At 58.3% G+C, this 27989-nt stretch overlaps 1 protein-coding gene across 1 annotated transcript; it reads left to right on the forward strand.

Moving 5' to 3' along the window:
* Positions 1–86: 86 nt before the first annotated feature.
* On the forward strand, positions 87–27746 carry PPM1G (protein phosphatase, Mg2+/Mn2+ dependent 1G). The gene is made up of 10 exons (XM_073673700.1): positions 87–287; positions 12430–12499; positions 12699–12784; positions 20679–20811; positions 22490–22911; positions 23234–23374; positions 24134–24368; positions 24442–24571; positions 24642–24738; positions 27380–27746. The coding sequence occupies exons 1-10, from the start codon at positions 177–179 to the stop codon at positions 27557–27559; spliced, it is 1605 nt and encodes a 534-aa protein (XP_073529801.1). The 5' UTR covers positions 87–176; the 3' UTR covers positions 27560–27746.
* Positions 27747–27989: the final 243 nt, after the last annotated feature.

The raw sequence follows: 27989 nt of genomic DNA on the forward strand, positions 1-27989 counted from the left end.
TTTTGGGTTGTGGCAGAAGGTCCTCGCGGTGATTCGGGATTTGCCCGCACATAACATGGCCGCCGCGGGCTGCAGTTCCGGTCACGTGATCATCCGGCTCCTCTTGTCTCCGCTGCCACTTCCGCTTCCGTTCCGCTGATTCTCCGGAGCCGCTTACAGGCCGCACGTGTCCGGACATGGGAGCCTATCTGTCCCAGCCAAACACCAGCAAGAGCTCCGGCGGGGGCGGCAACCGGAGGCTGAGCTTCGGCTACTCCGCCATGCAGGGCTGGAGGGTGTCCATGGAGGTGAGTGCGGAGCCGCGGGGAGCGCTGCCGGCAACGTGCGCCCCCGCTGTAACCCTGAGAGGGGGGAGTCTGCGCCCCCCCCCCCTGTAACCCTGAGAGGGGGAAGTCTGCGCCCCCCCCCCCCTGTAACCCTGAGAGGGGGGAAGTCTGCGCCCCCCCGCTGTAACCCTGAGAGGGGGGAGTCTGCGCCCCCCCCCCCCTGTAACCCTGAGAGGGGGAAGTCTGCGCCCCCCCCCCCTGTAACCCTGAGAGGGGGGAAGTCTGCGCCCCCCCCCTGTAACCCTGAGAGGGGGGAAGTCTGCGCCCCCCCCCTGTAACCCTGAGAGGGGGGAAGTCTGCGCCCCCCCGCTGTAACCCTGAGAGGGGGAAGTCTGCGCCCCCCCCCCCCCTGTAACCCTGAGAGGGGGGAGTCTGCGCCCCCCCCCCTGTAACCCTGAGAGGGGGAAGTCTGCGCCCCCCCCCCTGTAACCCTGAGAGGGGGAAGTCTGCGCCCCCCCCCCCGTAACCCTGAGAGGGGGGAGTCTGCGCCCCCCCTGTAACCCTGAGAGGGGGAAGTCTGCGCCCCCCCCTCCCCTGTAACCCTGAGAGGGGGAAGTCTGCGCCCCCCCGCTGTAACCCTGAGAGGGGGGAGTCTGCGCCCCCCCCCCCTGTAACCCTGAGAGGGGGAAGTCTGCGCCCCCCCGCTGTAACCCTGAGAGGGGGGAGTCTGCGCCCCCCCCCCCTGTAACCCTGAGAGGGGGAAGTCTGCGCCCCCCCCCTGTAACCCTGAGAGGGGGAAGTCTGCGCCCCCCCCCCTGTAACCCTGAGAGGGGGAAGTCTGCGCCCCCCCCCCTGTAACCCTGAGAGGGGGAAGTCTGCGCCCCCCCCCCCGTAACCCTGAGAGGGGGGAGTCTGCGCCCCCCCTGTAACCCTGAGAGGGGGAAGTCTGCGCCCCCCCCTCCCCTGTAACCCTGAGAGGGGGAAGTCTGCGCCCCCCCGCTGTAACCCTGAGAGGGGGGAGTCTGCGCCCCCCCCCCCTGTAACCCTGAGAGGGGGAAGTCTGCGCCCCCCCCCCCTGTAACCCTGAGAGGGGGAAGTCTGCGCCCCCCCCTGTAACCCTGAGAGGGGGGAGTCTGCGCCCCCCCCCATAACCCTGAGAGGGGGAAGTCTGCGCCCCCCCCCCCATAACCCTGAGAGGGGGAAGTCTGCGCCCCCCCCCCCGTAACCCTGAGAGGGGGGAGTCTGCGCCCCCCCTGTAACCCTGAGAGGGGGGAGTCTGCGCCCCCCCTGTAACCCTGAGAGGGGGGAGTCTGCGCCCCCCCTGTAACCCTGAGAGGGGGGAGTCTGCGCCCCCCCTGTAACCCTGAGAGGGGGGAGTCTGCGGCCCCCCCCCCGTAACCCTGAGAGGGGGGAGTCTGCGCCCCCCCCCCGTAACCCTGAGAGGGGGGAGTCTGCCCCCCCTGTAACCCTGAGAGGGGGGAGTCTGCCCCCCCTGTAACCCTGAGAGGGGGGAGTCTGCGCCCCCCCTGTAACCCTGAGAGGGGGAAGTCTGCGCCCCCCCCCCTGTAACCCTGAGAGGGGGAAGTCTGCGCCCCCCCCCCCCCGTAACCCTGAGAGGGGGGAGTCTGCGCCCCCCTCCCCTGTAACCCTGAGTGGGGGGAGTCTGCGCCCCCCTCCCCTGTAACCCTGAGAGGGGGGGAGTCTGCGCCCCCCCCCCGTAACCCTGAGAGGGGGAAGTCTGCGCCCCCCCCCCGTAACCCTGAGAGGGGGGAGTCTGCGCCCCCCCCCGTAACCCTGAGAGGGGGAAGTCTGCGCCCCCCCCCCCGTAACCCTGAGAGGGGGGAGTCTGCCCCCCCCGTAACCCTGAGAGGGGGGAGTCTGCCCCCCCCGTAACCCTGAGAGGGGTGAGTCTGCCCCCCCTGTAACCCTGAGAGGGGGGAGTCTGCGCCCCCTGTAACCCTGAGAGGGGGGAGTCTGCGCCCCCCCCCCCCCTGTAACCCTGAGAGGGGGAAGTCTGCGCCCCCCCCCCCTGTAACCCTGAGAGGGGGAAGTCTGCGCCCCCCCCCCCCTGTAACCCTGAGAGGGGGAAGTCTGCGCCCCCCCCTGTAACCCTGAGAGGGGGAAGTCTGCGCCCCCTCCCCGTAACCCTGAGAGGGGGGAGTCTGCCCCCCCTGTAACCCTGAGAGGGGGGAGTCTGCGCCCCCCCTGTAACCCTGAGAGGGGGGAGTCTGCGCCCCCCCTGTAACCCTGAGAGGGGGGAGTCTGCGCCCCCCTCCCCTGTAACCCTGAGAGGGGGGAGTCTGCGCCCCCCTCCCCTGTAACCCTGAGAGGGGGGGAGTCTGCGCCCCCCTCCCCTGTAACCCTGAGAGGGGGGGGAGTCTGCGCCCCCCTCCCCTGTAACCCTGAGAGGGGGGGAGTCTGCGCCCCCCTCCCCTGTAACCCTGAGAGGGGGGGGAGTCTGCGCCCCCCTCCCCTGTAACCCTGAGGGGGGGGAGTCTGCGCCCCCCTCCCCTGTAACCCTGAGGGGGGGGAGTCTGCGCCCCCCCTGTAACCCTGAGAGGGGGGAGTCTGCGCCCCCCCTGTAACCCTGAGAGGGGGAAGTCTGCGCCCCCCTCCCCTGTAACCCTGAGAGGGGGGAGTCTGCGCCCCCCTCCCCTGTAACCCTGAGAGGGGGGAGTCTGCGCCCCCCTCCCCTGTAACCCTGAGAGGGGGGAGTCTGCGCCCCCTCCCCTGTAACCCTGAGAGGGGGGAGTCTGCGCCCCCCTCCCCGGTAACCCTGAGAGGGGGGAGTCTGCGCCCCCCTCCCCTGTAACCCTGAGAGGGGGGAGTCTGCGCCCCCCTCCCCTGTAACCCTGAGAGGGGGGGAGTCTGCGCCCCCCTCCCCTGTAACCCTGAGAGGGGGGGAGTCTGCGCCCCCCTCCCCTGTAACCCTGAGAGGGGGGAGTCTGCGCCCCCCTCCCCTGTAACCCTGAGAGGGGGGAGTCTGCGCCCCCCTCCCCTGTAACCCTGAGAGGGGGGGAGTCTGCGCCCCCCTCCCCTGTAACCCTGAGAGGGGGGGAGTCTGCGCCCCCCTCCCCTGTAACCCTGAGAGGGGGGGAGTCTGCGCCCCCCTCCCCTGTAACCCTGAGAGGGGGGGGAGTCTGCGCCCCCCTCCCCTGTAACCCTGAGAGGGGGGGAGTCTGCGCCCCCCTCCCCTGTAACCCTGAGAGGGGGGGAGTCTGCGCCCCCCTCCCCTGTAACCCTGAGAGGGGGGGAGTCTGCGCCCCCCTCCCCTGTAACCCTGAGAGGGGGGGAGTCTGCGCCCCCCTCCCCTGTAACCCTGAGAGGGGGGGAGTCTGCGCCCCCCTCCCCTGTAACCCTGAGAGGGGGGGAGTCTGCGCCCCCCTCCCCTGTAACCCTGAGAGGGGGGGAGTCTGCGCCCCCCTCCCCTGTAACCCTGAGAGGGGGGGAGTCTGCGCCCCCCTCCCCTGTAACCCTGAGAGGGGGGGAGTCTGCGCCCCCCTCCCCTGTAACCCTGAGAGGGGGGGAGTCTGCGCCCCCCTCCCCTGTAACCCTGAGAGGGGGGGAGTCTGCGCCCCCCTCCCCTGTAACCCTGAGAGGGGGGGAGTCTGCGCCCCCCTCCCCTGTAACCCTGAGAGGGGGGGAGTCTGCGCCCCCCTCCCCTGTAACCCTGAGAGGGGGGGAGTCTGCGCCCCCCTCCCCTGTAACCCTGAGAGGGGGGGAGTCTGCGCCCCCCTCCCCTGTAACCCTGAGAGGGGGGGAGTCTGCGCCCCCCTCCCCTGTAACCCTGAGAGGGGGGGAGTCTGCGCCCCCTCCCCTGTAACCCTGAGAGGGGGGGAGTCTGCGCCCCCCTCCCCTGTAACCCTGAGAGGGGGGGAGTCTGCGCCCCCCTCCCCTGTAACCCTGAGAGGGGGGGAGTCTGCGCCCCCCTCCCCTGTAACCCTGAGAGGGGGGAGTCTGCGCCCCCCTCCCCTGTAACCCTGAGAGGGGGGGAGTCTGCGCCCCCTCCCCTGTAACCCTGAGAGGGGGGGAGTCTGCGGCCCCCCTCCCCTGTAACCCTGAGAGGGGGGAGTCTGCACCCCCCTCCCCCTGTAGCCCCTGAGCGCTTTGTCCCCTGCCTGACAACCTCCCTATATAAGAAGTCTGCACGCCCCTGTAAATATTTGTTCAGAAACAAACATTCCAGGACTTTTTCCCTTTTAATGTCGCCATAATCTGTACAAATCCTGTGAGATGGAATAATTTCTGGGGTGAAAAGAATAATAAATCAGTAAAATAATGCAGTTGCATTAATCTACACACTCTTACACTAATACTTTGCTGCTGTCCCCTGTCAGTTTCTGTCAGTGTTCAGTCTTTTTGGGTTGGGGTCAATCACTCGGCACATCTAGAATTTGCCGGCTCCTCCTTGCAGTAGCTCCACATCTGTCAGATTGCAGGGACATCTCTTGTGTACAGCGCCCTCTTCAGGTCACCACAGATTTTCCCTCGGGTTCAGGTCTAGGCTCGTCTGTTCCAGAACTTCCATCTTCTTCTGGTGAAGCTGTTCTCTTGGTGATTTGGAGGTCACTTAGGGGCTTTATCTGCTGAAAGGTGAAATTCCTCCTCATCTTCAGCTTTTTAGCAGCCGCTGGAAGGTTCTGATGTAAAATTGTCTGATATTTGTTCTGTCCATAATTCCCTCCCACTTGGCCAAAGCCCTAATTCCAGCTGCTGAAAACCAGCCCCAGAACACAATGCTGCCCCCACCATGCCTCACTATGGGGATGGTGATCTTCTGGTGATGACCGGTGTCTGCTTTACTCCTTCTGGGATAATGGCCATAGAGTTCCCCCTCGGTGTCATCAGACAGAACACGTTTCCTGCTTCTGGAGATAGTGGCTGAACCCAAAGGGCCTGGATGTTTTATTTGTAAGAAAAGGCTCCGTCTTGCCCCCAACCCTACAGGCTGGAGATATGGCGAATACGGGAAATTGAGGTCACATGCCGGACACAAGCAGGACTGGCCAGAAAGTCTCTTCTTGTCTATTCATCAGTTTTTGAGGGATGTTCAGTTCTGGATAATGTCACTGTGGGGCCAGATTTCAGCCCTTCTTAAAGACATCTTCAGTGTCCCTGGTAGATCTGATGCCGGGGAAATGTTGTTGCACCTTCTCTTGATTCATATAGACCAAGAGGTTATTTCAGCTCACCCTTAGAGTCCCGATGAATTCATGGAGTCGTCTCTGCCAGACGTGGTACGCTGGCAGAGCTTCCCAGGCTACTAATATCAGCTCCCAGCTGTATACATAGCCTTCTTTACTGGCTATTAAAATGGGGACCCCCCCTCCCAAAAAAAAAATAAAAAAAAATTTACATGGGGTCCCCCTCTTTTAACAGCTAGCAAAGGCTAGGCAGAGAGCTGGGGGCTGGTATTGATAGCCTGGGAAGCTCCGTGGGTATTACCCCCTTCCCAGGCTTTAAACATCCGCCCCAGCTGTCTGCTTAACCTCCGCTAGAGTGTAAAATTACGGGGAACCCCACCCCATTTTTTTTTTTATTTTTAAATATATTCTTTAATTTAACAATAAATTACAAGTCCAGTAACCAACACTGTCACTGTACTAATGATAGATGTGACTGACATCTTTCTGTGTGTAGATCTATTCTTTCTATTCTATATTGCCGGGTACCGCTGTGTTGTAGCTGTACGTAGCTGATGAATTGCCGGCTTTTAAAGAAACGGTGCGTGAAACTCGCGTGACACTCGTCCGTTTTTACAGTTCAGAAAACTGAACCTTTTTTTGCCCTCACCCATGACAGCACCACGGAGAGAGGGATCTGCCCCACCAAGGACAGGAAACCGTCTGAAATAAAAGGGTGGTACCTCTCCCTCGCTTCAGTTGGGTTCCTGTCCTTGATGGGAACCTGTCTGAAAAGAAGATGTGCATGCTTACTTGGGCCTGTTCCGGTGTGGAAGAGCGGGCACCTGCCTGTACACCGGGTTCCAGGTTCCAGAAGCGCCGTCCGCGGTTCCCTGGAGCCGTGTCCGAGCGTGCGCAGGCGGTGAGGAGGGCTCCGGCTCCCCGCAGACCACTGCGCTGTCCTCTCCCTGTCGCAGGCTCCTGGCTGACCGCACGCCGGGAGCGGTATCTTCCGGGTGTGACACGCTTGACGTCACGTCACGGTGCATGCTGGGAGAGGCGTGCCTGATGACGTCAGGGGGCGGCACCCGGATCCATCCTGGCGGCGACCTGTAAGCGCTTGCCGGCCGTCTTTTGAAACCTCTGCCGACGGGCGTCAGGAGGGGGGAGGACACCTGATCCGAAGGAGGTTTCGGATGTGCCCTATTTAAGGTGGGGAGGGGTTGTCCTGGTCAAACGCTGCCTATACTTATGCTTGTGGTATAGCAGCTATGGCAGACCAGGACAGCCGGGAGCAGCAGCAGCTGACCCCTCCATCTCATCAACGCCAGCGGAAGAAGCAGTCGGACGCCTCTCACACGGACGGCTGCTCCAGCAACCGCAGCGGCAGCAGGAGGAGTAAGGTGTCGGGACGCTTCAGGGCCATCGAGAAGGGATTCATCTTATGTCCCGCCACAGCCTCAAAATCCGGTACCCTTTTGTGACTTCAGGGGTGAGTGATCTTCGTGAATGTCACTTAATAGTAATGGAAAGTTATTATGTGCTTCATTCCTTAGGAACCTAAGAAGAGTAGCGCCAAACAGAAGCAAAGGGTTTGCGCCTTATGTCAAGTCCCCCTTTCCATAGATTGGCAGAAACAGCTTTGTGCTAGCTGTATTAACCAAACCATAGCGGAGAGCACCCCGGATTTCGCTTCTAACTTGAGGTCCTTAATCCGTACAGAGGTTCAAGATTCCCTTAAAGGCTTACTAAAGGGGAAAAAGAGATCCCATAAGGATATCTCCTCCGACTATGATTTATCCTCCCAGTCAGAGGATCCATGCCTCGGTGATTCATCATCAGACAGTGGTAGGCCCTGCTTCCCTATTGAGGATACAGACAAGTTGGTCAGAGCGGTTAGATCTACCATGGGGTTGAGGGAGGAGAAGGCAGCCAGGTCCCTGGAAGACATGTTCACAGGCCTGGAGGAAAAAAAGAGACGCTCCTTTCCAGTGAATCCTAAAATTCAGACCCTTAAAGAATGGGAAATAGGGAGTGTTGGCCTCATCCTCTAAAAGGAGGTACCCCTTTGAGGATAGTGTCTCTGGGTCCTGGGATAAAATTCCTAAAGTTGACGGGTCTGTCGACCGATCATCCAAAAAATCATCCCTACCCCTGTAAGATTCGGGCAGTCTAAAGGATGCTCTAGATAAGAAGGCAGATTCCTTCCTGCGTCACACCTGGGAAGCGGCGGCAGGGGGTCTGAAGCCAGCGGTAGCAGGCACTTGTGTCGCTAGGTCACTCATGGTGTGGCTTCAGCATTTAGGAGACCAGCTCAAGGATAAAAGCGTCCGCTTTCCTTGCCGACTCCTCAGCGTAGATTGGAGAGGATTTTATCTCTGGGCAGCGTCCGCTTTCCTTGCCGACTCCTCAGCGTAGATTGGAGAGGGTTTTATTTCTGGGCAACGTTCGCTTTCCTTGCCGACTCCTCAGCGGATTCGGTTAAACTCGCTGCCAGGTCTGCTAACTTATCTAACGCTGCCAGACGAGCCCTGTGGCTCAAGGGTCGCCCAGGAGACCTGCAGTCTAAACATAAACTTTGTTCCATTCCTTGTGATGGTAAACTCTTGTTTCATCAAAAACTGGATGAGCTTTTGGAGAAGGCTGGTGACAGGAAGAGAGGTTTCACGAGGGACACAAAAAATGTCCTACTTTCGGAGGAAAAGATTTAACCGGGGTCACTCTCTGGGAGAAAGGAAAAGAATGGAGCCCAGATCTAAAAAAGACTCTGGTTACATGTTTGGGGGGCCGTCCTCCAGTACCAAAAAATCTCCCCAATGACGTGAGGCTAGAGGTCGGGGGAAGGCTTTCCCATTTTATCCCAGCTTGGGAAGCAATTACTTCAAATCCCTGGGTGTTGAGTATCCTAAAGAATGGACTATAGATACGCTTCAGTCAAGTCCCCCACTGAACCTTCATGATCACCTCCTGGAGGAAGTCCAGGGAGGAGCAGATGGCCCTAGAGTCGGAGGTGCTAGATTTGGTCAACAATCAGGTCCTTCACGAAGTTCCGGGTTCTCAATGGGGGAAGGGGATTTTATTCCCCCCCTATTTGTGATAAAAAAAACAAATGGGTCCTTAAGGACCATTATCAACCTCAAAAATCTAAATCAGCTGATAGAGAACCAGACTTTCAAAATGGAATCCGTGAACTCGGCAGTAAAACTCCTACACCACAATTGTTTCATGGCAGTTCTCGACTTAAAAGAGGTCTATCACGTCCCAATTAGTGATGAGCGAGTAGGTTCGGTTAACCCTTTCGCCGAGTATACTCGGCCGAGCACAGAGTATTTATAGAGTGCTCGGGCTTTAAGTTTTCGTAGCTCCGTGAACATGATTTGCGACTGTTTGACTGATATAATACATGTGAGGAATGCCTGTTTTTCCAGCATCTGTCAAACAGTCGCAAATCATGTTCACGGAGCTACGAAAACTTAAAGCCCGAGCATTGTATAAATACTCGGTGCTCGGCCGAGTATACTCGGCGAAAGGGTTAACCGAACATACTCGCTCATCACTAGTCCCAATCCATCCAGACTACCAGAAGTACCTAAGGGTAGCCCTATTCATCCAAGGGGATTGAGACATTTCCAATTCACTGCCCTACCTTTTGGACTCTCGATAGCACCGAGAGTGTTTACAAAGGTTATAGCGGAGGTGACAGCTTTTCTCCGAATCAAAAACGTGGTGATGGTTCCCTACCTGGACGACTTTCTGGTAATAGGGAAGTCGGAGGACCACTGTTCCTCTCAACTTCTAGAGGTCAGGACAGCCTTACATCAGCTAGGATGGTTGATAAATATTCAAAAATCAAAACTATCCCCCTCAAGGACTCAGATCTTTCTGGGCTTGACCCTAAATTCCCAACTCCAAGCCTGCTTCCTCCCGGAAGACAAGGTTTGCAATATAATCAGCCTTGTCTCAAGGGCCATAAAGTCTCCAGTCATGTCCCTGAGAGGAGCAATGTCCCTACTGGGCTCCATGATGTCCTGTCTCCCGGCAGTCAAATGGGCCCAAGGTCATATGAGGCTTCTTCAGTGGGAGGTCCTGTCAGTGCAAAAATCCTTCAATGGCCATTTAGAAAAAAGACTATCTCTTTCCTTGGAGACGGTAGACTCCCTCTCCTGGTGGACAAACAGGGAGAATCTAACCTCAGGCTTGCCGTGGTCCAGACCAGTCGACCACACAATTACAACAGATGCAAGTGGCTCCGGCTGGGGGGGTCATCTAGCAGAGCTCTCAGTTCAGGGGCTCTGGCTACGTCACGAGATAGGGACATCATCGAACCTAAAAGAGCTTTTGGCAGTAGAGAAATCCCTGATAGGCTTCCTCCCCCACATACAGGGTCGTCATGTCCAGATCAGGTCCGACAATCGGACGACAGTGGCGTATATAAATTACCAGGGAGGAACAAGATCTCGCTCCCTGATGGTAGTGGCAAACAGGATCCTGCATCTAGCAGAACAGCATCTCCCATCCCTCAGTGCTCTTTACATCCGGGGGGTAGAAAATTCAAGAGCTGATTTCCTCAGTCGCCACACTTTAAGACAAGGAGAGTGGGCTCTAAACCCGATAGTCTTCCAACAGATTATCCAGCTATGGAGGTCACCGGACATAGATTTGTTCGCCACCAGGGCGAACAGGAAGGTGGAGAGATTATGTTCACTAGACCCAACAGAGAATCCCTATGCTGTAGACGCTCTCCAGATACCCTGGAAGTTCAGGAAGGCCTACGCTTTTCCACCGATAGTAATGATCCCGGCAGTTGTGAGGAAAATTTGGGAGGAGGGGGCAAGGGTAATTCTGATAGCCCCCTTTTGGCCTGGTTCTCCCTGCTTTGCCTAATGTCAGTCTCGGATCCCTGGGTCCTGCCGGACCTTCTCATCCAGGGGCCGATATTCCATGCACAAGCCAAAGGTTTCCATCTGGCGGCTTGGCATTTGAGAGGATGTTACTGAGCAATAGGGAGTTTTCACCAGGCCTAGTTTCCACCCTATTGGGTAGTAGGAGGCCCATAACAACGAAGATTTATAGCAGAATCTGGGGAAAATTCCTGGATTTTATAGACTCCCCGTTGTCGGATAAACCTCCAATTAAAGATGTCCTAGAGTTTTTACAGAAGGGACGTGAGCTGGGGTTAGCTACGGGAACACTTAAAGTTCAGGTGTCCGCCCTAGGGGCCTTTATAATTGTAACCTGGCGGGGAACATGTGGGTCTCTAGATTCATTAAATCCTGTTCCAGAGCTAAACCAGTTCGGGCTCTCAGAGTTCCTCCCTGGGACCTGAATTTGGTTTTAAACCCACTCTCTGGTGACCCATTTGAACCCCTGCAGGTTATCTCTCCAAAGTTCCTCACCCTCAAAACCATTGTCCTGGTGGCCCTAACGTCGGCCTGTGGGGTGAATCACCTGCAGACCCTTTTTGTTGATTCCCCCCATACTCCCAAATTCATGATGATCGGGTTGTCCTACGTACAGATCCGGCGTACCTTCCGAAAGTCGTTTCCAGATTCCACTGTAATCAAGAAATTGTGCTTCCCTCATTCTGCAGTAACCCTAAAAACCCCGGGGAGGTTAGATTCCACAGTCTAGATGTTAGAAGGGCATTACTACAGCACATAGACATGACTAGTCAGTGGAGGAAGGACCGCTCCTCGTTTCTGGCCTTTCAGGGGAGTAGGAAAGGTCACGGGGTGTCAAAGGGAACTATTGCTAGGTGGCTTAGGGAGGCCATTTGTCTAGCTTATACATCTACAGGAGTTCAGGCACCGGACGGTATTAAAGCTCATTCCACCAGAGCTGTAGCGACCTCCTGGGCAGAGAGGAGAAGATTTCTCGATTGACCAGATATGTAAAGCTGATACTTGGTCTGCACCATCCACCTTCTACAAGCACGATCGGTTGGATCTATCCTCCTCTTTGGGAGAAGGGTACTTCAGGCGGTGGTCCCTGCCTAGGGTGCTCATATTCTCCAAAATTCTCTCAAGGTTTGCTGTCATGGGTGAGGGGAAAACACCAAGGTTACTTACCGGTAGCTGGTTTTTCCTGAACCCATGACAGCACCCGTAGTCCCCCCCCCCCCTGTCTTTCTCACACCCTGGTGAGTACTTTACTTTTTATATATAATATATTGTAGGTGTTGGTTATGTGTCTAACCTTTTCTGGAGGTCCTCTCAATGCTCTGTAATCCAACTGAAGTGAGGGAGAGGTACCCCTCTTTTATTTCAGACGGTTTCCTGTCATTGGTGGGGCGGATCCCTCTCTCAAGGTGTGCTGTCATGGGTTCAGGAAAAAACAGCTACTGGTAAGTAACCTTGGTGTTTTTCACACGTGGGTATGAGCCCTAAGAGCATGTAGGGTGCTCGAATCGCAGTGGTCGAAGGTACCTTCCTTCCCCTCACACCTCACTGTATGTGGTCGTACCTGACTCCCTTCTTTTAATGCATTAAATAAAGCATGAGCATTTTTATATAGTGGAAGCTGGATTTTCTTTACTTAAAACGTTCCCTTGATTGACAACTTAACACACCGAGATCCTTTGCTGTGTTGTCAGCTGTTTATGGACCAGAAAATGTTGTAAAAATCCTCCTGGAGCAGCGACACTTTCTCTGGGGTTAATCAGAATCACTGTAAATGACGGCGGCCGAGCGCTGACTACTGTGTAACATGGGGGGGATGTGATCGGCTGATTCGGAGAACAACTACATCCCTGATAAGAGGGTGTTCACACTTATGCAACCACTTTATTGTAGGTTTCTTATTTTTATTTCTTCCTCCAATATGATTTCGGTTTGTTTCTCTCAGTATTTGTACATTTTATGGTGACATTAAAGGAGAAAAAGTCCTGAGACGAATTTTCTTGTAGGATTATTCATTTGTCATTTGTTTTTTTTATTTGGGCGTGTAGACTTTTTCTATCCATTGTATGTATGTGCGGGGGCCTCGTACTGCCTCCTACTCGTCTGGGCGTCTTCTGTTAATTCCCTTTTACTGTCTTTCAGGACGCCCATAACTGCATCCCGGAGTTGGATGGTGAGACGGCCATGTTCTCAGTGTATGACGGTCACGGAGGTGAGTGCTGGTGTCAGTGTGCCGTAGTGCGGTGCCGGTGCTAGTGCCTGAGCTGGTCATATGACCTGGTCTCCTCCGCGTGTGCGGGACGGCGACTCTCGACCTCGGCGGGGCCCCGTCTTCGTGTCCCGGCCCCTGCGTGTCTCTGTAGCCAGCCTGTTGGGGCCGTGCCCTCTCATTTGTTTTCTTGGTCCTCCAGGTGAAGAGGTGGCCTTATATTGCTCCAAGTACCTGCCGGACATCATAAAGGAGCAGAAGGCGTACAAGGAGGGCAAGCTGCAGAAGGTGAGCGGGGCGGCCGTCCTCCTGTGCCGGGGGCCATATTGTAGCCAGATGTTGCTGGTCACCACTTTATAATGGGAGCTCCTCCTGTGTTGGGTCTTCTTCGTCTTTGCATTTGATGGGGGTACGTGTTCAGGTCCTGGTCGCACTCCTGTCGTGTCCCTATCACCATCATGGTGCTATCCCACCCTAGGCCAACTTAGCGTCTAAGTATCTGTGACCAATAAGTCAATACATGTTAGAAGAACTGACCTATCGCCTTCCTGCAGAGCATGCCCATAATAGATGAGGGGTCCGCTCTCCCATCCCCTCATACACAGTCACAGAGCGTGCCCCCCGCTCACCCATAGAAGATAATAGATGAGGGGTCCGCTCTCCCATCCCCCTCATACACAGTCACAGAGCGTGCCCCCCGCTCACCCATAGAAGATAATAGATGAGGGGTCAGCTCTCCCATCCCCCTCATACACAGTCACAGAGCGTGCCCCCCGCTCACCCATAGAAGATAATAGATGAGGGGTCCGCTCTCCCATCCCCCTCATACACAGTCACAGAGCGTGCCCCCCGCTCACCCATAGAAGATAATAGATGAGGGGTCCGCTCTCCCATCCTCCTCATACACAGTCACAGAGCGTGCCCCCGCTCACCCATAGAAGATAATAGATGAGGGGTCAGCTCTCCCATCCCCCTCATACAGTCACAGAGCGTGCCCCCCGCTCACCCATAGAAGATAATAGATGAGGGGTCCGCTCTCCCATCCCCTCATACACAGTCACAGAGCGTGCCCCCCGCTCACCCATAGAAGATAATAGATGAGGGGTCCGCTCTCCCATCCCCCTCATACACAGTGACAGAGCATGCCCCCCGCTCACCCATAGAAGATAATAGATGAGGGGTCCGCTCTCCCATCCCCCTCATACACAGTCACAGAGCGTGCCCCCCGCTCACCCATAGAAGATAATAGATGAGGGGTCCGCTCTCCCATCCCCCTCATACACAGTCACAGAGCGTGCCCCCCGCTCACCCATAGAAGATAATAGATGAGGGGTCCGCTCTCCCATCCCCCCTCATACACAGTCACAGAGCGTGCCCCCCGCTCACCCATAGAAGATAATAGATGAGGGGTCCGCTCTCCCATCCCCCCTCATACACAGTCACAGAGCATGCCCCCCGCTCACCCATAGAAGATAACAGATGAGAGGTCAGCTCTCCCATCCCCTCATACACAGTCACAGAGCGTGCCCCCCGCTCACCCATAGAAGATAATAGATGAGGGGTCCGCTCTCCCATCCCCCTCATACACAGTCACAGAGCGTGCCCCCCGCTCACCCATAGAAGATAATAGATGAGGGGTCAGCTCTCCCATCCCCCTCATACACAGTCACAGAGCGTGCCCCCCGCTCACCCATAGAAGATAATAGATGAGGGGTCCGCTCTCCCATCCCCCTCATACACAGTCACAGAGCGTGCCCCCCGCTCACCCATAGAAGATAATAGATGAGGGGTCAGCTCTCCCATCCTCCTCATACACAGTCACAGAGTGTGCCCCCCGCTCACCCATAGAAGATAATAGATGAGGGGTCCGCTCTCCCATCCCCCCTCATACACAGTCACAGAGCATGCCCCCCGCTCACCCATAGAAGATAATAGATGAGGGGTCAGCTCTCCCATCCTCCTCATACACAGTCACAGAGCGTGCCCCCCGCTCACCCATAGAAGATAATAGATGAGGGGTCCGCTCTCCCATCCCCTCATACACAGTCACAGAGCGTGCCCCCCGCTCACCCATAGAAGATAATAGATGAGGGGTCCGCTCTCCCATCCCCCTCATACACAGTCACAGAGCATGCCCCCCGCTCACCCATAGAAGATAATAGATGAGGGGTCCGCTCTCCCATCCTCCTCATACACAGTCACAGAGCGTGCCCCCCGCTCACCCATAGAAGATAATAGATGAGGGGTCCGCTCTCCCATCCCCCTCATACACAGTCACAGAGCGTGCCCCCCGCTCACCCATAGAAGATAATAGATGAGGGGTCCGCTCTCCCATCCCCCTCATACACAGTCACAGAGCGTGCCCCCCGCTCACCCATAGAAGATAATAGATGAGGGGTCCGCTCTCCCATCCCCCTCATACACAGTCACAGAGCGTGCCCCCCGCTCACCCATAGAAGATAATAGATGAGGGGTCAGCTCTCCCATCCCCCCTCATACACAGTCACAGAGCGTGCCCCCCGCTCACCCATAGAAGATAATAGATGAGGGGTCCGCTCTCCCATCCCCCTCATACACAGTCACAGAGCGTGCCCCCCGCTCACCCATAGAAGATAATAGATGAGGGGTCCGCTCTCCCATCCCCCTCATACACAGTCACAGAGCGTGCCCCCCGCTCACCCATAGAAGATAATAGATGAGGGGTCCGCTCTCCCATCCCCCTCATACACAGTCACAGAGCGTGCCCCCCGCTCACCCATAGAAGATAATAGATGAGGGGTCCGCTCTCCCATCCCCCTCATACACAGTCACAGAGCATGCCCCCCGCTCACCCATAGAAGATAATAGATGAGGGGTCCGCTCTCCCATCCCCCTCATACACAGTCACAGAGCATGCCCCCCGCTCACCCATAGAAGATAATAGATGAGTGGTCCGCTCTCCCATCCCCTCATACACAGTCACAGAGCGTGCCCCCCGCTCACCCATAGAAGATAATAGATGAGGGGTCAGCTCTCCCATCCCCCTCATACACAGTCACAGAGCGTGCCCCCCGCTCACCCATAGAAGATAATAGATGAGGGGTCCGCTCTCCCATCCCCCTCATACACAGTCACAGAGCATGCCCCCCGCTCACCCATAGAAGATAATAGATGAGGGGTCCGCTCTCCCATCCCCCTCATACACAGTCACAGAGCGTGCCCCCCGCTCACCCATAGATAGAAGATAATAGATGAGTGGTCCGCTCTCCCATCCCCTCATACACAGTCACAGAGCGTGCCCCCCGCTCACCCATAGAAGATAATAGATGAGGGGTCAGCTCTCCCATCCCCCTCATACACAGTCACAGAGCGTGCCCCCCGCTCACCCATAGAAGATAATAGATGAGGGGTCCGCTCTCCCATCCCCCTCATACACAGTCACAGAGCATGCCCCCCGCTCACCCATAGAAGATAATAGATGAGGGGTCCGCTCTCCCATCCCCCTCATACACAGTCACAGAGCATGCCCCCCGCTCACCCATAGAAGATAATAGATGAGTGGTCCGCTCTCCCATCCCCTCATACACAGTCACAGAGCGTGCCCCCCGCTCACCCATAGAAGATAATAGATGAGGGGTCAGCTCTCCCATCCCCCTCATACACAGTCACAGAGCGTGCCCCCCGCTCACCCATAGAAGATAATAGATGAGGGGTCCGCTCTCCCATCCCCCTCATACACAGTCACAGAGCATGCCCCCCGCTCACCCATAGAAGATAATAGATGAGGGGTCAGCTCTCCCATCCCCCTCATACACAGTCACAGAGCATGCCCCCCGCTCACCCATAGAAGATAATAGATGAGGGGTCAGCTCTCCCATCCCCCTCATACACAGTCACAGAGCGTGCCCCCCGCTCACCCATAGAAGATAATAGATGAGGGGTCCGCTCTCCCATCCCCCTCATACACAGTCACAGAGCGTGCCCCCCGCTCACCCATAGAAGATAATAGATGAGGGGTCAGCTCTCCCATCCCCCCTCATACACAGTCACAGAGCGTGCCCCCCGCTCACCCATAGAAGATAATAGATGAGGGGTCCGCTCTCCCATCCCCCTCATACACAGTCACAGAGCGTGCCCCCCGCTCACCCATAGAAGATAATAGATGAGGGGTCAGCTCTCCCATCCTCCTCATACACAGTCACAGAGCGTGCCCCCCGCTCACCCATAGAAGATAATAGATGAGGGGTCAGCTCTCCCATCCCCCCTCATACACAGTCACAGAGCGTGCCCCCCGCTCACCCATAGAAGATAATAGATGAGGGGTCAGCTCTCCCATCCCCCTCATACACAGTCACAGAGCATGCCCCCCGCTCACCCATAGAAGATAATAGATGAGGGGTCAGCTCTCCCATCCCCCTCATACACAGTCACAGAGCGTGCCCCCCGCTCACCCATAGAAGATAATAGATGAGGGGTCAGCTCTCCCATCCCCCTCATACACAGTCACAGAGCGTGCCCCCCGCACACCCATAGAAGATAATAGATGAGGGGTCAGCTCTCCCATCCCCCTCATACACAGTCACAGAGCGTGCCCCCCGCTCACCCATAGAAGATAATAGATGAGGGGTCTGCTCTCCCATCCCCCCTCATACACAGTCACAGAGCATGCCCCCCGCTCACCCATAGAAGATAATAGATGAGGGGTCCGCTCTCCCATCCCCCTCATACACAGTCACAGAGCGTGCCCCCCGCTCACCCATAGAAGATAATAGATGAGGGGTCCGCTCTCCCATCCCCCTCATACACAGTCACAGAGCGTGCCCCCCGCTCACCCATAGAAGATAATAGATGAGGGGTCCGCTCTCCCATCCCCCCTCATACACAGTCACAGAGCGTGCCCCTCGCTCACCCATAGAAGATAATAGATGAGGGGTCCGCTCTCCCATCCCCCCTCATACACAGTCACAGAGCGTGCCCCCCGCTCACCCATAGAAGATAATAGATGAGGGGTCCGCTCTCCCATCCCCCTCATACACAGTCACAGAGCGTGCCCCCCGCTCACCGATAGAAGATAATAGATGAGGGGTCCGCTCTCCCATCCCCCTCATACACAGTCACAGAGCGTGCCCCCCGCTCACCCATAGAAGATAATAGATGAGGGGTCCGCTCTCCCATCCCCCTCATACACAGTCACAGAGCGTGCCCCCCGCTCACCCATAGAAGATAATAGATGAGGGGTCCGCTCTCCCATCCCCCTCATACACAGTCACAGAGCGTGCCCCCCGCTCACCCATAGAAGATAATAGATGAGGGGTCAGCTCTCCCATCCCCCTCATACACAGTCACAGAGTGTGCCCCCCGCTCACCCATAGAAGATAATAGATGAGGGGTCCGCTCTCCCATCCCCTCATACACAGTCACAGAGCGTGCCCCCCGCTCACCCATAGAAGATAATAGATGAGGGGTCCGCTCTCCCATCCCCCCTCATACACAGTCACAGAGCATGCCCCCCACTCACCCATAGAAGATAATAGATGAGGGGTCCGCTCTCCCATCCCCCCTCATACACAGTCACAGAGCGTGCCCCCCGCTCACCCATAGAAGATAATAGATGAGGGGTCCGCTCTCCCATCCCTCCTCATACACAGTCACAGAGCGTGCCCCCCGCTCACCCATAGAAGATAATAGATGAGGGGTCCGCTCTCCCATCCCCCCTCATACACAGTCACAGAGCATGCCCCCCACTCACCCATAGAAGATAATAGATGAGGGGTCCGCTCTCCCATCCCCCCTCATACACAGTCACAGAGCGTGCCCCCCGCTCACCCATAGAAGATAATAGATGAGGGGTCCGCTCTCCCATCCCCCCTCATACACAGTCACAGAGCATGCCCCCCGCTCACCCATAGAAGATAATAGATGAGGGGTCAGCTCTCCCATCCCCTCATACACAGTCACAGAGCATGCCCCCCGCTCACCCATAGAAGATAATAGATGAGGGGTCCGCTTTCCCATCCCCCTCATACACAGTCACAGAGCGTGCCCCCCGCTCACCCATAGAAGATAATAGATGAGGGGTCCGCTCTCCCATCCCCCCTCATACACAGTCACAGAGCATGCCCCCCGCTCACCCATAGAAGATAATAGATGAGGGGTCCGCTCTCCCATCCCCTCATACACAGTCACAGAGCATGCCCCCCGCTCACCCATAGAAGATAATAGATGAGGGGTCAGCTCTCCCATCCCCCTCATACACAGTCACAGAGCGTGCCCCCCGCTCACCCATAGAAGATAATAGATGAGGGGTCCGCTCTCCCATCCCCCCTCATACACAGTCACAGAGCGTGCCCCCCGCTCACCCATAGAAGATAATAGATGAGGGGTCCGCTCTCCCATCCCCCTCATACACAGTCACAGAGCGTGCCCCCTGCTCACCCATAGAAGATAATAGATGAGGGGTCCGCTCTCCCATCCCCTCATACACAGTCACAGAGCGTGCCCCTCGCTCACCCATAGAAGATAATAGATGAGGGGTCCGCTCTCCCATCCCCTCATACACAGTCACAGAGCGTGCCCCCCGCTCACCCATAGAAGATAATAGATGAGGGGTCCGCTCTCCCATCCCCCTCATACACAGTGACAGAGCGTGCCCCCTGCTCACCCATAGAAGATAATAGATGAGGGGTCCGCTCTCCCATCCCCCTCATACACAGTCACAGAGCGTGCCCCCCGCTCACCCATAGAAGATAATAGATGAGGGGTCCGCTCTCCCATCCCCTCATACACAGTCACAGAGCGTGCCCCTCGCTCACCCATAGAAGATAATAGATGAGGGGTCCGCTCTCCCATCCCCCTCATACACAGTCACAGAGCGTGCCCCCCGCTCACCCATAGAAGATAATAGATGAGGGGTCCGCTCTCCCATCCCCCTCATACACAGTCACAGAGCGTGCCCCTCGCTCACCCATAGAAGATAATAGATGAGGGGTCCGCTCTCCCATCCCCCTCATACACAGTGACAGAGCGTGCCCCCTGCTCACCCATAGAAGATAATAGATGAGGGGTCCGCTCTCCCATCCCCCTCATACACAGTCACAGAGCGTGCCCCCCGCTCACCCATAGAAGATAATAGATGAGGGGTCCGCTCTCCCATCCCCCTCATACACAGTGACAGAGCGTGCCCCCTGCTCACCCATAGAAGATAATAGATGAGGGGTCCGCTCTCCCATCCCCCTCATACACAGTCACAGAGCGTGCCCCCCGCTCACCCATAGAAGATAATAGATGAGGGGTCCGCTCTCCCATCCCCCTCATACACAGTGACAGAGCGTGCCCCCTGCTCACCCATAGAAGATAATAGATGAGGGGTCCGCTCTCCCATCCCCCTCATACACAGTCACAGAGCGTGCCCCCCGCTCACCCATAGAAGATAATAGATGAGGGGTCCGCTCTCCCATCCCCTCATACACAGTCACAGAGCGTGCCCCCCGCTCACCCATAGAAGATAATAGATGAGGGGTCCGCTCTCCCATCCCCCTCATACACAGTCACAGAGCGTGCCCCCCGCTCACCCATAGAAGATAATAGATGAGGGGTCCGCTCTCCCATCCCCCTCATACACAGTCACAGAGCGTGCCCCCCGCTCACCCATAGAAGATAATAGATGAGGGGTCCGCTCTCCCATCCCCTCATACACAGTCACAGAGCGTGCCCCCCGCTCACCCATAGAAGATAATAGATGAGGGGTCCGCTCTCCCATCCCCCTCATACACAGTCACAGAGCGTGCCCCCCGCTCACCCATAGAAGATAATAGATGAGGGGTCCGCTCTCCCATCCCCCTCATACACAGTCACAGAGCGTGCCCCTCGCTCACCCATAGAAGATAATAGATGAGGGGTCCGCTCTCCCATCCCCCTCATACACAGTCACAGAGCATGCCCCCCGCTCACCCATAGAAGATAATAGATGAGGGGTCCGCTCTCCCATCCTCCTCATACACAGTCACAGAGCGTGCCCCCTGCTCACCCATAGAAGATAATAGATGAGGGGTCCGCTCTCCCATCCACCTCATACACAGTCACAGAGCATGCCCCCCGCTCACCCATAGAAATTAATAGTTGACGCACTGCGGAGCCATCTTTTTCCCCTCTCTTCCTCCTGTCTGGTTGTCTTTTGGTATGAGGGTCTTTGGTTTTACTTCAGGCTCTGGAGGACGCTTTCCTTGCTATTGATGAGAAGCTGACACAGGAGAACGTGATAAAGGAGCTGTCACAGATGGCCGGGCGTCCGATCAACGACCCTGAGGACAAGAATAAAGTAGCTGATGAGGATGATGGTGAGTAGTCCGCGGCTGTCGCCCTCGGGTTGGCGGCTGGCGAGCGGTCCGCGGCTGTCGCCCCCGGGTTGGCGGCTGGCGAGCGGTCCGCGGTTGTCGCCCCCGGGTTGGCGGCTGGCGAGCGGTCCGCGGTTGTCGCCCCCGGGTTGGCGGCTGGCGAGCGGTCCGCGGCTGTCGCCCCCGGGTTGGCGGCTGGCGAGCGGTCCGCGGCTGTCGCCCCCGGGTTGGCGGCTGGCGAGCGGTCCGCGGCTGTCGCCCCCGGGTTGGCGGCTGGCGAGCGGTCCGCGGCTGTCGCCCCCGGGTTGGCGGCTGGCGAGCGGTCCGCGGCTGTCGCCCCCGGGTTGGCGGCTGGCGAGCGGTCCGCGGCTGTCGCCCCCGGGTTGGCGGCTGGCGAGCGGTCCGCGGCTGTCGCCCCCGGGTTGGCGGCTGGCGAGCGGTCCGCGGCTGTCGCCCCCGGGTTGGCGGCTGGCGAGCGGTCCGCGGCTGTCGCCCCCGGGTTGGCGGCTGGCGAGCGGTCCGCGGCTGTCGCCCCCGGGTTGGCGGCTGGCGAGCGGTCCGCGGCTGTCGCCCCCGGGTTGGCGGCTGGCGAGCGGTCCGCGGCTGTCGCCCCCGGGGTGGCGGCTGGCGAGCGGTCCGCGGCTGTCGCCCCCGGGGTGGCGGCTGGCGAGCGGTCCGCGGCTGTCGCCCCCGGGGTGGCGGCTGGCGAGCTGTCCGCGGCTGTCGCCCCCGGGGTGGCGGCTGGCGAGCGGTCCGCGGCTGTCGCCCCCGGGTTGGCGGCTGGCGAGCGGTCCGCGGCTGTCGCCCCCGGGGTGGCGGCTGGCGAGCGGTCCGCGGCTGTCGCCCCCGGGGTGGCGGCTGGCGAGCGGTCCGCGGCTGTCGCCCCCGGGGTGGCGGCTGGCGAGCGGTCCGCGGCTGTCGCCCCCTGGTTGGCGGCTGGCGAGCGGTCCGCGGCTGTCGCCCCCGGGGTGGCGGCTGGCGAGCGGTCCGCGGCTGTCGCCCCCTGGTTGGCGGCTGGCGAGCGGTCCGCGGCTGTCGCCCCCTGGTTGGCGGCTGGCGAGCGGTCCGCGGCTGTCGCCCCCTGGTTGGCGGCTGGCGAGCGGTCCGCGGCTGTCGCCCCCGGGGTGGCGGCTGGCGAGCGGTCCGCGGCTGTCGCCCCCGGGGTGGCGGCTGGCGAGCTGTCCGCGGCTGTCGCCCCCGGGGTGGCGGCTGGCGAGCGGCCCGCTTCTGTCGCCCCCGGATCAGCTGATGTTATGGGTGACCTTGCGTGGCTGCGATGGCGGCTGTCACTGGTGTTATGCTGTCGTTAGGTCAGCTGATGTCTGTAGGATATTGATTATTTTGATGCTTTTGTCGATATCTCGCTTTATTGTTTGAGTATTTCTGCAGTTGCCTCATTTTCCACTTCAGTTTTATGTCCACAGCTGCTCTGCACAGCTATGTGTCTCCATGGTAACAGGCGATCTGATCCTGAAGTCCCACTCCTCTTCAGTGGGTGAGTAGTGTGCAGAGACGTGACCGCAGTGTCAGACTGGTCTTGGATTGTTGTCTGTTACCATGGAGACGTATAGCTCTGCACAGGAGCTGTAGACACAGGATGATCAGTGTCACGCTTGTCTTCGTGGCGGAGGCCTCGTCTGCCGGGGTTCTTCTCATTCTCTCTTGACATACTGTATTTCAGTGGACAACGAAGAGGCCGTGCTCCTGCACGAGGAGGCCACCATGACCATCGAGGAGCTGCTCACACGGTACGGCCAGAACTGCGGGAAGGGGCCCCGGAGTAAGCCGTGTTCACACACTACAGATAAGACTGACGCCGAGGACAAGGCTGCGAGCGTTAACGGGGAGCTGGAGCCCGACGCCCAGTGCAAGAACGGTGAGAAGGAGACCTCCGCGGCTGCCGTCACCTCATCTGATGAAGGGGGCAGCAGCTCAGGAAGCTCCTCCCACAACAAGGCCACCAGCGAGGCTGTGTTGTCCTCCACCGGTGAGGCCGGGCCTTCCTGCTCCTCCTGCCCCGCTCAGCCTCCATCTACAGACAAGTCCAAGTTTTTTGAAGACAGTGAAGAGTCTGAGGCTGAAGATGAAGAGGACGACAGTGAGGTGAGGCTGGGGGCGTGGGGTGCCTTGGGGGTCTATACTTCCTGCCAGGTTCTCAGGACTCTGGAATGTGAGCGACATTCAACCCCCGCGTCCCCTCTAACCAGGTGGCACATTGTTAGGTGGTGTAGCCGAGATGGTTGTCCTCTGAGGGAGGACCGAGTCACTTTCTGACTGCCAGGGAGGCCAGGCGCGTCTCTTCCCCTATTTCTGACCAGATTGTGGAGTTCCGGGCCCCTATGCCTGTGATGCTGTGTGGTGTCGGCCATTACTCTGTGGCTCCGTGGCTTCCCGACCTCCCAGCTCTTAACCTCTTATTCCTCAGGAGTGCAGCGAGGAGGATTACAGCAGCGAAGAAGCGGAGAATGAGAATGAGGAGGACGACGACAGCGAGGATGTGGAGGAGGAGGAGGAAGATGAGGAGGAGGAGGAGGAGATGCTGCCTGGCATGGACGGGAAGGAGGAGGTCAGTTCCACCAGAGTGCCGGACCCCGGCCCTTAAGTCTCTGCTGCTCTCATCTCCAGAATGCCGCCTCTTTCGGCACATTATTATGAAGACTCCTCTAGGTGGGATGGGGATATCTGATCTCACTGCGGAGCAAGTGCAAGAAGCCTGGGCACAGCAGAAATAAGTGTGGCACTGACACATCTCCATACAGTGGGGGGAAGGGGCAGCACAGCGGAGCTGACACTGCCAGGAGAAGAGCAGAGCTGATAAAAGGGCTTGTAATGTGACAGCACTAAGCTCAGCTGCACCGCCCTCCCCCTCACTGGTTCCTGCAGGAGGGCAGAGATGTCTCCTTGCATGGCGCACACAGACAATGGCTCTCAGCTCTGTTGGAGGCCTGCTCTTCTTTCCCCAGTGTGTTGCTGCTTGTCTGTGATTGGTCAGCATCATACAGGGGGAAGAAGGACACACCTCCCTGTGAAAACTGTCTGACCCAGACTTAAATTTTTTTTATTAGTTTTACTCGCTAGGTGCCAATATTTAGTTTAATATGAATAAGTTTCATTACGCTCTGCAGACACTACTACATCGTGTCCAGGTCCACAATGCCAACTCTTAAAGGGGCTGCTTGGTGTCTCAGAAAATTAGAGGGTGACCTTGAAGCAGGGTGGGGAATATCCTATACCAGGGCTGTTACCCCCCCCTATGCTCAGTCACATGACCACACCATACATCTCCTCCATCGTCAGTGTGGCTCATCCCCATGTGTCTTCTCAGCCCGGCTCTGACAGCGGCACTACGGCCGTCGTGGCTCTCATCAGGGGGAAGCAGCTGATTGTGGCCAATGCTGGCGACTCTCGCTGTGTGGTGTCAGAAGGAGGTAAAGCTGTGGACATGTCCTACGACCACAAACCAGAGGACGAGCTGGAACTAGCGCGGATAAAGAACGCTGGAGGGAAGGTCACCATGGACGGCAGAGTAAACGGCGGCTTGAACCTGTCCAGGGCCATCGGTAGGTACTGTGTGTGGTGATCAGTGAGGGCTCCACCGGCACCCCCCGTACAATGGACTCCTGCCACTCCTAGGTGATCACTTCTACAAGAGGAACCGGAACCTTCCCCCCGAAGAGCAGATGATCTCCGCGCTGCCGGACATCAAGGTGCTGACGCTGAACGAGGAGCACAACTTCATGGTTATCGCCTGTGATGGGATCTGGTAGGTGCAGATTCATGGTGACGCCGCATCTCAACCCGTGGCCTGAACTAACGTGTCTTCTGCATTTCAGGAATGTGATGAGCAGCCAGGAAGTGGTGGACTTCATCCAGGAGAAGATCGGTCAGCAGAGCGGGGAGGACTCCGGGCTGTCCTCTATAGTGGAGGAGGTGAGGGCCCAGAGCTGCTGGCAGGAATGAGGATGGATGAGAATGTGACTACAGCTGCCCTTCATGGACGAGAGGATGGATGCTAGTGTGATGATGGCCGCTCTGCGTGGACGGGAGGATGGCTACGAGTGTGACGATGCCTGCCCTGCGTGGACGGAAAGATGGCTGCCTCACGTGGATGGGTGCTAGTGTGATGATGGCTGCTCTGCGTGGACGGGAGGATGGCTACGAGTGTGACGATGCCTGCTCTGCGTGGACGCGAAGATGGCTGCCTCACATGGATGGGTGCTAGTGTGATGATGGCCGCTCTGCGTGGACGGGAGGATGGCTACGAGTGTGACGATGCCTGCTCTGCGTGGACGCGAAGATGGCTGCCTCACGTGGATGGGTGCTAGTGTGATGATGGCCGCTCTGCGTGGACGGGAGGATGGCTACGAGTGTGACGATGCCTGCTCTGCGTGGACGCGAAGATGGCTGCTTCACGTGGATGGGTGCTAGTGTGATGATGGCTGCTCTGCGTGGACGGGAGGATGGCTACGAGTGTGACGATGCTTGCTCTGCGTGGACGCGAAGATGGCTGCTTCACGTGGATGGGTGCTAGTGTGATGATGGCCGCTCTGCGTGGTCGGGAGGATGGCTACAAGTGTGACGATGCCTGCCCTGCGTGGACGGGAAGATGGCTGCCTCGCGTGGATGGATGCTAGTGTGATGTCTGCCCTGCGTGGACGGGAGGAAGCGTGCTCATGTGACAATGGCCGCCCTGCATGGACGGGAGGATGGCTGCCTCGTGTGGATGGGAGGATGGGTGCTAGTGTCATGTCTGCCCTGCGTGGACGGGAGGAAGCGTGCTCATGTGCCAATGGCCGCCCTGTATGGACGGGAGGATGGCTGCCTCGTGTGGATGGGAGGATGGGTGCTAGTGTGATGTCTGCCCTGCGTGGACGGGAGGAAGCGTGCTCATGTGCCAATGGCCGCCCTGTATGGACGGGAGGATGGCTGCCTCGTGTGGATGGGAGGATGGGTGCTAGTGTCATGTCTGCCCTGCGTGGACGGGAGGAAGCGTGCTCATGTGCCAATGGCCGCCCTGTATGGACGGGAGGATGGCTGCCTCGTGTGGATGGGAGGATGGGTGCTAGTTTGATGTCTGCCCTGCGTGGACGGGAGGAAGCGTGCTCATGTGCCAATGGCCGCCCTGTATGGACGGGAGGATGGGTGCTAGTGTGATGATTGCTGCCCCTTGTGACTATGGCTGCCCTGCATGGACGGTGGGATGGCTGCCTCGTGTGGATGGGAGGATGGGTGCTAGTGTGATGATGTCTGCCCTGCGTGGACGGGAGGAAGCTTGCTCATGTGACAATGGCCGCCCTGCATGGATGGGAGGATGGGTGCTAGTGTGATGATGGCTGCCCCGCGTGACGATGGCCGCCCTGCGTGCGTGGAAGGATTGCTGCGTAGACGGGCGCATGTATGCTAGTGTGACGATGGCCACCCTGTGTGGATGGTAGGATGGCCGCCCTGCGCGGACGGGAGGATGGGTCCTCGGGTAACGATGACCGCTCTGTGTGATCATGGCCGCCCTGCGCGGATGGGAGGATGGCTTCTTGGGGTGATCGTGGCTGCCCTGCGCGGACGGGGGGGGGGGGGATGGTTGCTTGGGGTGATCGTGGCTGCCCTGCGCGGACGGGATGATGGCTGCTTGGGGTGATTGTGGCCGCCCTGCGCCGACGGGAGGATGGCTGCTTGGGGTGATCGTGGCTGCCCTGCGCGGACGGGAGGATGGCTGCTTGGGGTGATCGTGGCTGCCCTGCGCCGACGGGAGGATGGCTGCTTGGGGTGATCGTGGCTGCCCTGCGCGGACGGGAGGATGGCTGCTTGGGGTGATCGTGGCTGCCCTGCGCCGACGGGAGGATGGCTGCTTGGGGTGATTGTGGCCGCCCTGCGCCGACGGGAGGATGGCTGCTTGGGGTGATCGTGGCTGCCCTGCACCGACGGGAGGCTGGCTGCTTGGGGTGATCGTGGCTGCCCTGCACCGACGGGAGGCTGGCTGCTTGGGGTGATCGTGGCTGCCCTGCGCCGACGGGAGGCTGGCTGCTTGGGGTGATCGTGGCCGCCCTGCACCGATGGGAGGATGACTGCTTGGGGTGATCGTGGCTGCCCTGCGCCGACGGGAGGCTGGCTGCTTGGGGTGATCGTGGCCGCCCTGCACCGACGGGAGGCTGGCTGCTTGGGGTGATCGTGGCTGCCCTGCACTGACGGGAGGCTGGCTGCTTGGGGTGATCGTGGCTGCCCTGCGCCGACGGGAGGCTGGCTGCTTGGGGTGATCGTGGCTGCCCTGCGCCGACGGGAGGCTGGCTGCTTGGGGTGATCGTGGCCGCCCTGCACCGATGGGAGGATGACTGCTTGGGGTGATCGTGGCTGCCCTGCGCCGACGGGAGGCTGGCTGCTTGGGGTGATCGTGGCTGCCCTGCACCGACGGGAGGCTGGCTGCTTGGGGTGATCGTGGCCGCCCTGCATGGATGGGAAGCTGGCTGCTTGGGGTGATCGTGGCTGCCCTGCACCGACGGGAGGATGGCTGTGCACCTGGCCGTATGTTTCGGGTGACTGCTGACCCTCGGACCACTGACTGGCCTCTTGTTTGCAGCTGTTGGACCAGTGTTTGGCTCCGGACACCTCTGGGGATGGGACGGGATGTGACAACATGACCTGCATCATCATCCGCTTTCAGCCGAATTCTCACAGCACTGAGGGCAACAAGCGGAAACTAGAGGTAGCTGAGGCGGCAACAGCGAACTGCAGCGGCAAGAAGTCGAAGACGGATTAGTGGCCGCCGCACTGGACGTTTACCTGCCGGTGTTCTGACTTTTACGAGTATTGTCCCTGCGTTTTTTTTGTTTGTTTTTTTTTTATTTTTGTTGATGATCGCTGTACAAACGTGTTGAGTTGTAGCCGCAAGATGGTGCTCGCGTGTGGGGGAGGGTGTAGCTGCCGAATAGCGCACGGGGAGGGGGGAGGTGTAGCCGCTGGATGGCGCCGCGCGTGGGCAGGGGGGGGGAGCTGTCATTTTGTGTATAATTTTGTAATCATTCCATCACCCCCGTCCCTTTCGGCTCCTGGAACCTGTGGAAGAATTTTAACAAGGCTTTTTCTAAATCAGTGTGTGGCCTGGATCACTGGGGCAATGGGGGGCGCTCTCTGGGTTGCAGCAGTTACCGGAGGGGGGGGCGCCCTCTGGGTTGCAGCAGTTACCGGGG

This window comes from Phyllobates terribilis, unplaced genomic scaffold, assembly GCF_046119375.1.
Source record: "Phyllobates terribilis strain yellow unplaced genomic scaffold, ASM4611937v1 Scaffold_3__8_contigs__length_932513732, whole genome shotgun sequence".
Classification (NCBI taxonomy): Eukaryota; Metazoa; Chordata; class Amphibia; order Anura; family Dendrobatidae; genus Phyllobates; species Phyllobates terribilis.

What these genes read in the sequence shown, in the direction of transcription:
- PPM1G (XM_073673700.1), top strand. Translation starts at nt 177, where the DNA reads ATGGGAGCCTATCTGTCCCAGCCAAACACCAGCAAGAGCTCCGGCGGG. An exon ending in GCTGGAGGGTGTCCATGGAG is followed by an intron (nt 288 to 12,429) that starts GTGAGTGCGGAG and finishes ACTGTCTTTCAG; the next exon opens with GACGCCCATAACTGCATCCC. An exon ending in AGGAGGGCAAGCTGCAGAAG is followed by an intron (nt 12,785 to 20,678) that starts GTGAGCGGGGCG and finishes GTTTTACTTCAG; the next exon opens with GCTCTGGAGGACGCTTTCCT.